We start from the raw sequence: 14600 nt of genomic DNA, 5'->3' as shown, positions 1-14600 counted from the left end.
TTCACACCTCATCTACTAAAAAAAAAAAAAAAAAAAAGCCAGCCTCACCACCTGTGTCACACTTGTACCAGCAGTAAAGGTGATATGGAAAATGATATCTCACAAAAACAAGTTAGAGACTCCGCTTCCGGAGAAACATCATCTTGGATTCTCACTGCATAATTAATAAGGTGATTGAGAGCAGTCAGGCGGGTTTGATGCGCATGCTCTCACCGACGCGCTCTTTGTCTTTCCAATGTGATGCAGACTCAATCCCACCAACTTAGAGGACACCAGGACTCATCATTAGACATCAATATAAACATATGTTTTCCAATCACAGATGTCAGCCATGTGTGAAATGAGTGTCACGCTTTTTGAGGTCTTATTATTTGGCCGCTGGTCATAGAATCTATGTAATGTACCTCCACCCCCTCTCAGGATCTCAAAACGTGACGGCCGGCGTGAAAGCCTCACACCGTTGGACGGTGGAAGATGGGTTGCTCACTGTTTTTATTCACACCTGCATGACAGATGAGACTGTGTCAATCTTTCAAGGGAGACTTTGAACCTAAAGCTGTAACCCCCCCCAAAAAAGTTAACGAATTATTTGTCGAACTCAGACTAAATTCATGAGGAATGGGAATGTTTGGAATCCTATCCGGTTGTTCCAGAAGTCTATTTGTACCCAAATATTTTGAAAGATAGATATTGATACTTGATTTATAATGTTAAGCGAGAAATCACGTTAAACCGGAAGTAATGCAGGATTTGCTGCTTTGATGAATTTATTTCTTAAATGAATTACATTTTATTCAAATGCCAATATACACTACAACAGTCAGCCATTTTGTTTTTTGTTGTGCGTGAGTCCATAGAACAGAGAAACTTCAAGGAAAGTTAATTGTTGATGAAACACAGTGACACCAGTCTATTCATTCAAATTTGGCAGGCTTGTTAACAACACAATTCCCCTTTCTATGTCAAATTTATAATATTCTTTTCATTTTAAAGGGATTTTAGGGAACCCTTCCAAAATGTGCCTAACTATACTGCTTTGTGGAAATTGAGTTTTATTGCAACCTTGATAACCAGACCATGATACACCTGAAACCAAGCAAGCTAGCACTCATCAGCCATACAATTTTACATTGTTGTTGCAGCTTTAAATAAAAATGTCTCCTCTCAGATGACACATTTGGGCACGGAGCAGTTTTGGGGACTAATTGAAAAACACTAAACAAAATAATCAAATTTAAAGCTTAAAGTTGCATGGTGTGCCGATGCACACAAACTAAAAGGGCTTGGCTCTTCGCTGTGGCGTCTGACATGGTTTAACATTCTCACAGGAGCTGCAAAACGCCCCTGAAGGCTCAGTTTAAGCTCCCCTCCTTTTACTGCCTATTAGGAGATAATGCAAGTGTGAAGCCCAATGAATCAATATGCAACAGCAGCTTTAGTTTGATAATTAATACCAGTGTCAAAAATAGATTTGAGATTTGGCGGCGTGGGCCTGATGCGACGGTAGTCTAATTCTCCACTCAATGGTGCTGATTCTTTCTGCTAAAGCCTGTTAGCTCACTTAGGCCCTGCCATAAGATCCAATGGCATTCTGACATCTGCACTCTATCCCATCCAAATTAGTCCTGACACACTTTTCAATGAAAAATTAAAAAAAGAAACAGTTGAGATAAGATGTCAAATATCACACAGAGGAAGGGATGGTGCCTGGGTGTGGGTGATTTGAAAATTTTCTACTCGGTTTTGTGGCATTTTGGGTTTGTGTGGCTCTGTTCATATTGCATCGAACTTGGCGACTTTTAGCCATAATGGATTTCCAGGTGGCAGGAAAATGACTGACTACAGCAGACTTAAACTGAAACAATGACAAAAACTTGCTTTGTATGGGGTTGCACCACCAGATATGACCTAAATGTTGTATTTTATTTATTTTTTTTACTTTTTTAATTATCCCTTAAGCATAGCAGAAAAGTATAAAGTATAGCAGAACATGTGGCTGAGGAGGAAAAATGTATTGGATATCGAAAAAATTCCAAGACTGTGTAAAGGCATAATATCTTAACTTCTAAATTTACTGGATGGGTACCAAACCTCCATCATTGGCTTTGTGGACATTAGACATTCCCTCAATGTTACACTAGCTACAGTATCTAAATTTCCCCCACGCATTGTTGAATAAATTTATCATTTAATATGTTGCAGTAAATTACAGCTGGTATACTGTTTCTCTTTAAAGCAAATTAACACATGTAGCTTATTATTTTTTTCACATATTCAAACTCAGTGGTAGAGAAGAAGGCTAAAATCATTTTTCAAGTCAATTTGCATCTGGGCATTCTGTCTTGGACAAATGACACACTGTAGATGCCATAAGTGCATGTAACTCTCACTCCGGCTCCCTCACAAGGCCTGTCCAATCGGATGAGCAACTGTACAAATACCAAAAAAAAAAAGAACAAAATGAGGAAAGCACTTAATAGGTGGGAAAAAACTATTCAGTTAAAGAATTATGGCATTATGACAAGTTGACAGTGACCAAATTAAGATAGTGTTCACAAGTCAGGCAAGAGCCATTCTAATAACTTGTATGTACTCCAATTTGTATGTCCTGTATATGCTCATTTGACCTCCTCCTTCTTCATTATCTGTTCATTTTTGTATTGTTTTAATCTTGCGCAGCTGAGCATGATTTTGGCCTGCTTGAGCTCATATGTATGGAAAAGGTTTGGCAAGGAGAGCCATTAGGGGGTTGATCTTCTCATAGCATCAGTCTGAGGTCAGAGACGAGGTTAGAACGTCTTCGATGAGCATGGGAGGCTAATTCTTCAACTTGGTTGAACAAAGTCCTGAATAATTGTGGCCCCTGGGTCAGCCTGCGGGTAGCAGAACACGATGGGAGGAGCAAAGGGGAAGGATTTTACAGCAGATTCTGTCCAGCTTTTATGTGTTTTAAATTTACATCTAAGTATAGTAAGTGGCATTTCTCACAGGGAGGATGGACAAAGTGCTTTACATGGTTAAAAAGCAATCACAAAGATTACAGGAAGTAGTAAAAAAAAAAAAATGTTTGTAACTGCTTGATAAAAATGTCTCCAGAGGAGGAGGCTCTGGAGTTGAAATGGAAGTGCAAGCCACAATTCTGGGCCCAAGAGTCTCTACCATAGTTTCACATCTTGTTTTAGTTGCACTAAGGTAATGGCAGTCAGCAGAACACAGTGAAGTAACAGGAGTGGACAATAAAATGACGCAAGAACCACCAAGTATAGAGGAGCTTGACAAATGAGAGCTTTGTACGTGACAATAAAAATACAAACCAGTTGGATGGAGATGATCTGCACAAAAATAAAGACATTTTGTTGAGAGGGGTCAAGGGAGAATTGCAAAAGTCAAGATGTGAAGAGGCAAAAGTATGACTGACCAATGAGAGGGGTTACAGTTATAATGTTTATTTATTATTTTGCAGCAAAGTTTCTCAAAGTTGGATGCACATTTTTAAGAAGTGCCTTCAAAAAGATGTTAACTTTAGGATCCAAAGTGCCAACAATTAATACTTCTAGTTTTCATGGCATTTGTTGCTGCCAATGGAGGGTCAAAAAATCCAAGTTAAATCCAAGAGTTACACAACTTTTACCTTCCCAGTCCTGTAATTTTTTACATTTCAGTCTCATTTTTGTGGGCTGTAAACACAAATCCTTTTTGAAGTATTATATTAAAAAAGAGGCAAAACACTCCAAATCTAATGGTGGCTTTGAACTTTTAGTCAGTATTGCGGTTTCAAAATACGTGCAAAAACATCACAAAGCAATTTCTCAGTCTTTGTTATCTGTCAATAAAGTTTTGTAGTTGTGTGCAACGTTGGCTCACATCCTGGGCCACTAACCCCTTTAAAACAAGAGTGACGACGCTGTATCGAGGTATCCATTTAATACTAAGTTTTATTTTAGGAGTTCTCTTTTGCAGTGGTTAGGACCTGGATTTAGCACTGTACTTTTTGAATTGGATCTCATCAGATTGTGTTGGTGTACTTACTTTTAAGTGTGCAGCAATATATAACAGCAATAATGGAGCTATGTTTTTTCCCCCTTCGTTTTCTTTGTCTTTTTTTGTTGGGGGGGGGGGTTGCACCGCCACACCCTCCCATGGACTCAGAAAGTCATCATGATGCATGTCAACAATTGAAGTTTGAGACGCATGTGGATTTAGATGACAGGTGTCGTGAATGTGTGTGGCACACTCAGGTGTCATAACACTCACCCAGCTCAGACAGCAGATTAAAAGCACAATTGAAGTGATGAAAAATGTCTTGAGAATTGCGTCTAACGGCCTGTTGTGTGGCTGTTTCCGAGTATTCACTTGTAAGATTCCCCTCATTCCATCATCCAAATTGCACTGAACTTGATAAAATGGTATTTTTGTGAGGGAACAACAACAAACAACAAATACAATGATTTCCATTTTACAGTTCTCGCGTGTTCGGTCCTCTGATGGCTCTCCAATTTTGGATGCCAATAAGGACAATTAGGACGAGGCAACACTGCTCTCTAGCGGCAGCGGCATAACGTACCCAATGCGTCGGGAAATGGATTGTGACAGTCTCATTTATTATCTCCATCCCCGTGACCCAAGCATCTCTCTCATGTCCGGATCGTGTGCACGTTCAAGCGCGGCACCCGTCTTTTCAGCACTTCTGTCAAATCCAATTGATCATTTACAATGAAGGAAGTGTGGCTCTATTCATTAGATATATATAAATATATATATATATATTTAAACTGAAAATTAAGAGTTCTAATTATCTTTAGTGATGGAGGTCACAAGGATCCTGTGGTTTATACTCGGTGAGAGATGGATGATGTTTGCATTTGATGATGCGATGTCATTTACACAAAGTTTGATCTTAAAAACAACAAACACTTTGGGCAGAATGATGCTAAAGAAGTGTAATTTCAAAATTATGCTGTTTATATCTTACATGATGTTCTGGTCAAATTTGATCCATTCTTCAATAAAAATAATCACCAAAAAAATCCCCAAATGTCTTTCTTTCACCATAAATTTGATGACTTTTACCAAAGTGAACCACATCTCATAAAAATGCAAATATTTTGTACAGGTCGTTCAAACGTTGTATATTACTGACAAAGAGGCTTTTCTGGGTCAATTTCAACTTCTCCCTACTGAAATGGATGTTAGATTTACCCATGTGTTCCAGAAAATCAAGAAGAATTGTGGGAATGATGGCTGACGAGTGGGTAGCACAGTGGATCAGCTGGTAAAGTGTTGGCCTCACAGTTCTGAGGTCCTGGGTTCAATCCCAGACCCGCCTGTGTGGTGTTTGCATGTTCTCCTCGTGCCTGCGTGGGCTTTCTCTGGGCACTCCAGTTTCCTCCCACATCCTCAGAAAAACATACAAAATGAATTGGACACTCTAAATTGCCCCTAGGTGTGATTGTGAGTGTGGTTGTTTGAGTCAATGTGCCCTGCGATTGGCTGGCAACCAGCTGGGATAGGCTCCAGCAATCCCTGCGACCCTTGTGAGGATAAGCGAATAAGGAAATGGATGGATGGCTGATGATTACCTTGCAATGGTAATATTTTACATGTTGTAGTATAAAATAGCTGTGTTTTTTTTTATGGGACAAAGATAACATCTCCCGAGAAAAATTCTTGAGTACTGACCGAGTTTCCAAAACATTTGTACATGTTCTTGCAGAAATATGTATAAAGTATAAATTAATTCAATCAAGAGATATTTTTCAAAAATTGGATCATAATGTATTTAGGGCCTTAATCAAGCAGACACCTCAATGACTCAGGTTATAACATATGGACAGTTGCTAGGAGATGTGGTTTTTTTTTATGTGATTGAAACAAAAAAATACACTTTCCCTTTTCTCTTACTCATTGATTGATTATTGATCATTACTTTATGATTGCCAAAATGGGCAAAAACATTTGGGGGGAAAGGATCTGTAATTTACAATTTGAAAAAGACAATAATTCTGAGGATGTTCTTGTTCGACTCGTAACATACTATATGTGCATGGAAAAGGAATAGTGGGCAGTACTTAAGCCAGACCACTCTTTACTCTTGATTGGACTTGAGTGACCTTCTGCTATTAATGGGGAAATATTTGTCTTGACTTGCCCCTCTTTAAACCATCTGGTGATGAGTTTCTTTTAGCACGACAAATTGAGATCCTGAAAGTCACAAGTCACAAGTCAGTTTGGAGCTCCGGCAGCTAGGGCATCTTGTCTCCGTGCTGTGGCCTGGGAGAGCGAGCGCACTGCGCAATGATGATGAAGAGCAGGCCGGACAGCATGCTAAAGAAGGAGGCCACGGGAGCCAGAAAGAACGACAGTCCGTGCTGAATGCTCAAGTGGAAGGACCCGCAGCCACTCACAAGCTGCCCTTCAGCAAACTCCTCCAGAGTGTCCAACACTTGGACCCATACCAGAAACATTAACACCACAGCCAATAGACACACACCTGCAGGACAGACAAACGGACAGATGAAACAGGGTGTGTGTACTTATAGTATTTGTCTTTTTCACTGGGGCAAATCAAGTTTCGGACACAACCTCCAACCAGACATGCACAACATCTGCATGAGCACACAAGCTAGGACGTGCTCACATCAACGTGGCTCAAATCAAGACCTGACCTCGAACAGACTGCGTTTTCCCTCACTGAAATCAGATTTATTATTTTTTTTTAATTCTGGTATTGGAAAATATTTTCCAATTGACTTTAAAATGAAGTATGATTTTCTGCAGTAAGTCCATTCTATTAATCATTGACATGTGTAAGGTGGCGCCTTACGTTTTCAGAAATGACTATTTTCAGGTATCCCGTGTTGTTATATATGTATATCATATCTGATTGCTGTATACAAATTTAATAAAACTAACTGTGATGGTTTATTTCCTGGCCAAATTAGTTGCAAAGTCAGTCGGTCATTAAGTATATGTTGAGGCAGAATCAAGTTTCCTGTAAAAACTCTCTTTATGGGATATCATAGAATCAAGCATAAATTGCGGCATTTGCGGAGGGAAAAAAAAGGATAATTATACGTACCACCGCAAAGGAGAAGGATTCCACCTACTTTGTAGAGCGTGTAGTTGGACAGAGAGGCAGTACAGATAACTAAGAGCCCACCAGTGAACACAGTGGCCACACCCGTGATGAGGAAGATGCTCCAAAAAGTTCTGAAAACTAAGAAAGTGCCACTAAGGTACACTGAAGACAGTGTGTGTGGAACACACGTGAGGGAGGAGATGTCCCACCAATGGCGGCGTGATGCTCATAGGGTTCTGCAGGTGACTCCCCTGAATTTACCCAAAACGGGTCCTTGGCAGGAAACGGGAAGAGGAAAGCAGACTGGCACACTTTGACATGTGGTGCTTTTACTGAAGAGTAAAAAAGGGGGAAAAAAAACATTATATAAAAGCTGAGTTGAAATTATGCTGGGAGGGTGGAAAATGACCTTACAGATCCAAACATCCCAAAGATTGTATTTAGGAGATGTTGCTGGGAAGGAGCAGCGCCAGAACAGACCCTCGTGGAAGAGTGTGTTGTCCACGGCCTTGGATCAGAACACCACTGGTTAATTATCAGGTATATGAATGGACATTTGTACAAACGTTTTCTTCCCATGACCTCACTGAAAAACTGAAGAATGCAAGGGCCACACTGAAATTCTTTGACTTAGTTTGAATAAAAACACAAAACGGATAATTGGGCGCCTATATAATATGTGCAGTATAACATTATAGTACACTTGTTCAGGCTTTCTGCCCAATGATAGCTGGGATAGGCTCCAGAACTCCCGCAACACTTGTGAGGATAAGCGGCTCAGAGAATAGTTGGCTAGATGAAAAATTGCTCCATCTAAGCTTTCTGTTAAAATCAAATATTTCAGGATTTTTCGGTGGCCCCCAGCCCTATATCTCACTATAATAGATCCGCCCATGCAATAAGCACATCAGCACTTTTAGAATCGAAAGCAACAATCTGCATAAAGACAGCTTTTACTTGAGGTTCATGAACAGGATGTATTCACAAATTGGATCTTGACACTAAGCAGAAAGTAAAAAACGAAATTCTTGATTCTGAAAAGGAATTACTATTCACTGTGATAAAGACACATTTTGTCACTGTTTTGTATTATTCATCCCATAATGGGCCCATTTTATTTTCAGTATTAGTTACAGTAGTGGTCAGGGGCATTGGAAAGCCTTGCAGAGGATACTTAATTTGCAAATAACGCCTTTAGATTAGTTCATCCGATTACCAGCAAAGGTTTTCCATCTTTCTGTAACAGTGATTTTCAATTGGTAGATCCCGGGCCCATTTTGAGTGGGTGGCTGATAGCTAGTGCCAAAATTGCATGTATTCACTTACCAAGTTACAATGGAACACATAAGGGAAGGACAAAAAAAATACTTTAATTTAACTTGTAATCATAAAAGTGCAACTCAGTCTCTGGGTAGTGGTCATCATGGCTAGCAGCATGCTTTTGGCGGTATGCCAGAGATGTTTCAAAACAACAAAAATCTTCACTGGATTAATTTTTATAAACCTGGGTCACAACTTTGCAACAATAGGAAAATGCAGGTTCTAGGGTGACTACAGTTGGGAACTCCTGGTCCAAAAGTATGCTGCACACTACCTCTGTCTGGATTGATCCACTTCTTGGACGGCAGAGCACGGCAGAACCCAGCAGCCAGTAGTCAGTCGCACAAGAAAAGAGCGTGGACAGAACTCCAAGTGCGCCGAAGAACAAAGCAAAGAAGAGAACCACACTTAAGCGGACATTCAGGCTCAAGCGGCACCGTTCTGACATGTTGACAGAAGCCTCCACGTGTTTCCAGGGTTGGGAGTGTAGCTACAGGACGTCTCCGTCAGTCGAGGGATGAAAATAAACACTCGGATCATGTGTCAGGAAGGAGAGGAGCAGATGCCACAACTAAATATAATGACATGCTAAGCAGAAAGTGTCAAAACATCTCAACTTTTATTGGAATGGCAGCAATGACACCTGGATTCAAAAAGTGCTACTCTACGTTAGTACATGAGTGCAACTGGTTTTAAGATGTCTGCCGGAAAAAGAAGAAGTTCAGGAGCGGAGTGATGTTGATTTTGCCATAGACAACTGCATTGGAGAATGGCTGGCTGCTCGGCTCATCATGGTGATTATGTCCCTCCCCAACATCAGAAAGACTTATTATTCATCTACTTTATCACTAATTCTTTGTATTGAAGTGTTAGGAATTATTCTTGTTCCAACATTTTTTGAAGGAAAATATTGCACATTTCTTTTCTCATCTTTTATTTAGTCCCACCTCCTGACAGACATGCTGACGCAGGTTTGTTCAAGCAGACTTATGTCGCGTTCGCCATGTTGCAACGCTGTGAGCACAAATTAAATATTTACCAGCGATTATTAAATTACTTGCAGGAAACGCGACTGGAGTTGTTGCTTGTCCCTTCTAATTGATGGAGGACGTCGCTCCCATTGGTGGCAGCTTGTTTGGTCCGCTGTCACTCGATCTGAATGAAGAGGTCTATCGGCGCACCAAAGGCTCATGAGACCGCCACAAATTTGCTTTCTCCATTTCCCCTCCAGCTCCACTCAACACGGCCCCCATGCCTTAAGACATGACCCCGAACACGGGGTTGTGGCGGCATATACTTGGACCGATTTCCTCATAGTCTTTCTTGGTGTGGCATACTTGGTAGAACTCGGGCTGCCAACACAAAGTCAGCATTAGGGGAAAAAAAAAGGAGGAGGGAGTGGAATGGGGAGCAAAATAGTTTTACACTCACTGTGGATGCCAACATGGAGCCCCCGAACCAGACAGCGTATCGCTGCATGTGATGTGTGATGACCTGCACATCAATGGGTTTTGGCTACAAAAACAAACAAAAAAATAAACAAATCTTAAATCAATTATCAACTCATTTGAACAGAAATGTTTTAAGTATTAATTGCCCAGAAATGTTCCCAGAAATAAATGAGTGATTAGCGCACCCCACAAAAAGGTTTAGAATTACTTAAAGATGTTACAAGATGGCTTCAGAGTACTACTTCTGCTTTGGTCCCATCTTGTGGAAGATGATACCTAGACTAGACGACAGGAGTTTATCTTAAGTTTTATTTTAGTTTAGCTTTACTGGGCCAATTAAGCCATCACAGATGATTAGCCGGGCATTTTGTGGGAAACAACAAAACTTCTTGTTGTGTGACATCAGTCATGACCAATGTTAAAAGTATGTGAACAAACCTCAAGCAATCCATCTTTCCAAACGTGCTCTTCTGATCACCCCACATTTTCCCTCATTTTGCTACCTCACATATTTTACAATTGAAAGATCTCATCAAAAAAAAAAAAAAAAGTGGATACATTAATTAGCGTGTGTATGTCCACATTTGTTGTCTGTCACAATGCCTGACTGGCATAAATATATGAACAAAGAAATTATTTCTTAGGAATCCAATTTTTTGAGCAATAAAGTACACAAGTATGTACAGCAAATGAACAAGTCGTTTAAACAGACTCATTGCAAAGCCTAGCAATTTATGTGAATTTGAACGTGACATTTAATGCAGTAAACTTTTCTGTGCTCTATACCTTTAACTTGCCACCACTCAGTTCCTCGCTGATTTTCAGCCGTGCGTCCACAGTGCGCTTGAGATCCCTCTGCAGGCGTCGACCGAAGTCTCGGAACATAGTGGAGCCTCCAGAGAGCACAATGTTCTGTGGGATAGTTGACATTTGAACACAAAGCGGATGCACATATTCCTCTTATCTGACTTTTCCATACCTTGTAAAGAGGGCGGCGGACATCTATAGGGCAATTCTGAATGACCTCATCCACTACCTCCGAGATTGGCTGTGTGAAATCTGGGTTGGCAAACTGCGTGAGAAGAAACGATTGTGGATTGCGTCTTTTGTGAACGCACATGCAAGCAGAGTCAAAGGCACCTCGGGGTGGAAGAATATCTCTGGTCCGAGGAAGCGCTCATAGCCCACATCTATCTGGAACTCTTTTTTGGTGATGGCATTGACACCTGTGTACTGCTTTATCCACTTGGACCCGTCTGTGTCGTACTTGTTAAACTCCTTTACAAGGTCAGGGCAGACGTAACTGAAGCGCTCCTGTAGTGACACACAATGGAGAGCCAAGCAGGACAAACTTTACAAAACACTCAAGACTGTTAATTAGATCGCCGTGTGATATTATGTTGTTGTACTTTTGTTCTGTTTGTTGTACTATTGAATTAAAAAAAAAAAAAAAAAAAAAAAAGTTGAGTTTTGCCACATGGCCTAGTCCCACGGCAAAGGTGAGAAACAGCGCTCCAAATTGCGCTCTGTTTATTGAATTTGTAAAACACTAAAACTCACATGCATAATGAATGCATGAGAACGTAAAGGGACATACTCAACTTGCAAGTTAAGGTCCCAATGTGCATTAACTTCTCTTTTCTCTTTATTACCATCAGAGTCACTCTACTGCTTTCTAGCAACCCAGCAGGGACATGAGCAGAACAGATGAAGAGAATTTTGAAATTCCAGGAAAGAAAAACTGACCTTGACAGCTTTGGCCGTCTCCAGGGATTGCTCAGGAGGGATTCCCACCTCTCGCTCCCTCAACAGCTGTTGGATGAAGTACGTGATATCGCGGCCCGCAATTGGGATGTGCTTGATGCAGCTGCCTATGACGTAACCTTCAGCCTGGAATGGAAGGAGGAAACAGAATGAGGATGGCAATGTGTGAAAATAATCAAGCACAAATACAGCAGTAAAACAAACCACTGGGATAACGTGGGTGACGCCATCGCCGCTGTCGATCACTGTCCCCGTCAGTGTCCGCTCGCCGACCTGCCGGGACGTCCAGGAGGCTGCCAGCGCCAGGACAGCCTGCAAACGATAATTTTACCATCATCTTGTAGTGGTGAGATTCCCCAAAAATGAAGATCTTGGTCCTATTTCGGTACCTGAACAGCAATGTAGAGACCTGGGACGTTGAAAGACTCAAACATGATCTCTGCTGTATACTCTCTATTTTCTGGTGTGTTTAATGGTGGTTCTGTCTGGAGGACGAGATGCAGAACACATTATCACAGAATAAAACAATCTAGCTATCTGTATGCTACACATGTAGGAAACCGAGGTTTTACCAAAAGGAAGTAATGATCTTCAGGTTCTGCCCGCAGATACTTGAAGATGACCTGCTCCATGAATCTCTCCATCAGGTCCCAGTCTTCCACTATTCCATGACGAATTGGCCACTGAGAAGGAGGAATGAAAAAAAAAAGTGTCAATCTTCCACTGATGTGTGTAACCAGGCTACTTCTGCATGGTCAAATTTCACCTTTGTTGCATATGACGGTTTATCGATGGCTTCATCCCCAATAAAAAAATCCAGATCATCAACACCCTTCATCATCCGCCGCTGTGCCTGGTCGCCAACCTTGGCTGACTCTTTGATTGCAATGCCTGACCATGAAATAAATGAGAAAAGAAAATGACAAAGCTTGTTCAGAAATGAGCTACTATGAGCCAAATGATAAGATCAGGGATTTAAAAAAAAGAATGGATTTAATTGAACCCATTATGCTGATGGATTTTAGCTACTGTGGAAAAAAAATGAAAATATGTATTGTAAGAAAATATTTTGAAATCTTATTGTTAATCTACAAACCTCAGACTGACCTTTTCAATTCACTGAAATTTACAGCCCCCACCCCCACCCCCCCTCGTTTGAATGTTTCCAAAACCAAAACAAAAATAAGACATCCAGCATTGTATTTTTATGCTCCTTCACTGTAAAACAAAACTTACACAATACCTGAGATTTGGTCAAACCATTGGCAAAATGAACGTGTTCTGATATTTTATTGCACACTGCTTCTTTTTCCATCAATCAAAAAGATTATTCATCATCTTACTCTTGTCGAAGTTGACTTTTAACGGGTGCTATACAAATAGTCACATCATTCAAATGGAGTTCTTTCACGTCTTTTGACTTACATGATGGCATAATGAACTGGGGTTCCGTGTTTCCAGCATAACCAAGCTTTGTGTACCTAGATGGAGAGGAAGATCAACAGTCACTGTAAATGTGCATTTCCGGCATTCAATGGGTATGCAGCGGCAGCTAAAAAAAAAAAAAAGAAAAAAAATGTTGACGTCGTGGTTTCCTGGGTGGAGAATGGACTCGGAAGTATGGTTAGCCTCAATAGCTCACGAAAGAAAACTGTTATAAAAGGCAGCACTATCCTACAAAGCAAACCGTGTCAACTTGGGGTTCCTCGCCCTACCCAACTTGTTTGGAAACTTTAACGGAAGATATCAGGGGGGGAAACGGCACCACAAAAAGCAGGGCGTTAGCCGGAAAAATGACACGCAAGCTGCAGCTAACAAGCACTAGCAAGTTCCAGACCAGACTTACCCTGTGCCACAGTCCACAACGCAAGCCGGCAGTCGACCAGCCATGCTCGCTCGCCTTCCAGCCAAATGCGAGGTTAATAGCCCGGGTGCCCGATTCCGACGGACGTGCCGATTGCAGGTTATTTTAAATCGCCGCTGCCTCAATGGACTCAGCAGCAGCCGCCACAATCGACGGATGAGCGCTTCCGGGTTCCCACAGGTTTGCTGCCCGCACAATGAGTACTCAAGGGCGCAATACTGAACTCCAGAGTATGGAACTAGTTACTGCATCAGGTTTAGTGCGTTGAGGTACGTGTTTGATTCTCCATTAACAGCGGACACACTCAAAACATACTCGTTGATTGTGTTGTGATTAAGAGTAATGCAAATAAACTTGACTTGACTTAATTCAATGCGTCGTGGGGCAGCGGGTGAACGAATTCAGTAGTATATTGTTGTCAGTCTTTACGCGTTTTCACCGCTTACCTTTGAACATATTTTTAATGTTTAGGAGCATTTACTTCAACTTCAAATGTTTCCAATACTACTAACTGTTACCATGTTAATCGGTAGTTTTAAATGGACAGTTTGGTTGTCTTAAAACTTTCTATACTTATGCTAATGAACTTCACAAACTGTTGATTTTGAACTGAATTTGTATTTTCCAACTTCAGCTCTTTAAACATGCAAATAATGCACATGAAATTATCTATCGTAGCCACTATTTGTTTAAAATAGTTTAAGAAGTGGCGATAGCCTGTGGTGACAATGGGCAAGAAATACATTTTCAATTAATATGACGATTCCCTCTGATGACTGTAGAAAAATTAAAAAGCTGGTGAATGAGAATATATTTTTAAAAAATAGTTTATGTTTTTTTTCCTAAACTGCACACTGTGCAAACGAACAATTTTGCAGGGTTAGAAAATAAAAATGACTGGATATTTCACTGCACACCAATGATAGAAATTGATATGAATTATGCACTTTAAGCAGGAAAAGTGACACAAAAAAAAAACACGGAAGACGTTTTTTGCACTTTGCAGTTGTTGTTCTGACTAATATGACGGGGTAAAATATGACGTCAGAGAAAGCCAGCAACCCATTATTTAAGGAATATGTTAACACATCAAGTACAGAGCAACGGTTTTTTCATATACACA

The 14600-nt window shown here is 40.7% G+C and overlaps 2 protein-coding genes across 2 annotated transcripts; both read right to left on the bottom strand.

Annotated features, from left to right (window-relative positions):
* Positions 1 to 5215: 5215 nt before the first annotated feature.
* Positions 5216 to 8882, bottom strand: LOC133494658 (transmembrane protein 182-like). The gene is made up of 5 exons (XM_061808683.1): positions 8571 to 8882; positions 7493 to 7586; positions 7288 to 7410; positions 7079 to 7216; positions 5216 to 6490 (listed from the first exon to the last, which is right to left on the bottom strand). Exons 1-5 carry the CDS (start codon positions 8844 to 8846, stop codon positions 6243 to 6245), a joined length of 879 nt encoding a protein of 292 aa, XP_061664667.1. The 5' UTR covers positions 8847 to 8882; the 3' UTR covers positions 5216 to 6242.
* A 116-nt stretch (positions 8883 to 8998) lies between these two features.
* Positions 8999 to 13657, bottom strand: LOC133506204 (actin-related protein 3). The gene is made up of 12 exons (XM_061830117.1): positions 13460 to 13657; positions 13039 to 13094; positions 12380 to 12504; positions 12186 to 12296; positions 12003 to 12098; positions 11818 to 11925; positions 11596 to 11739; positions 10990 to 11163; positions 10829 to 10921; positions 10636 to 10761; positions 9830 to 9913; positions 8999 to 9750 (listed from the first exon to the last, which is right to left on the bottom strand). The coding sequence occupies exons 1-12, from the start codon at positions 13501 to 13503 to the stop codon at positions 9655 to 9657; spliced, it is 1257 nt and encodes a 418-aa protein (XP_061686101.1). The 5' UTR covers positions 13504 to 13657; the 3' UTR covers positions 8999 to 9654.
* Positions 13658 to 14600: the final 943 nt, after the last annotated feature.

The sequence above is a fragment of the Syngnathoides biaculeatus genome, chromosome 2 (assembly GCF_019802595.1).
Source record: "Syngnathoides biaculeatus isolate LvHL_M chromosome 2, ASM1980259v1, whole genome shotgun sequence".
Lineage (NCBI taxonomy): Eukaryota > Metazoa > Chordata > Actinopteri > Syngnathiformes > Syngnathidae > Syngnathoides > Syngnathoides biaculeatus.
Note: the sequence above shows the minus strand (reverse complement) of the source record. Positions and strands in the feature narration are given on the sequence as shown.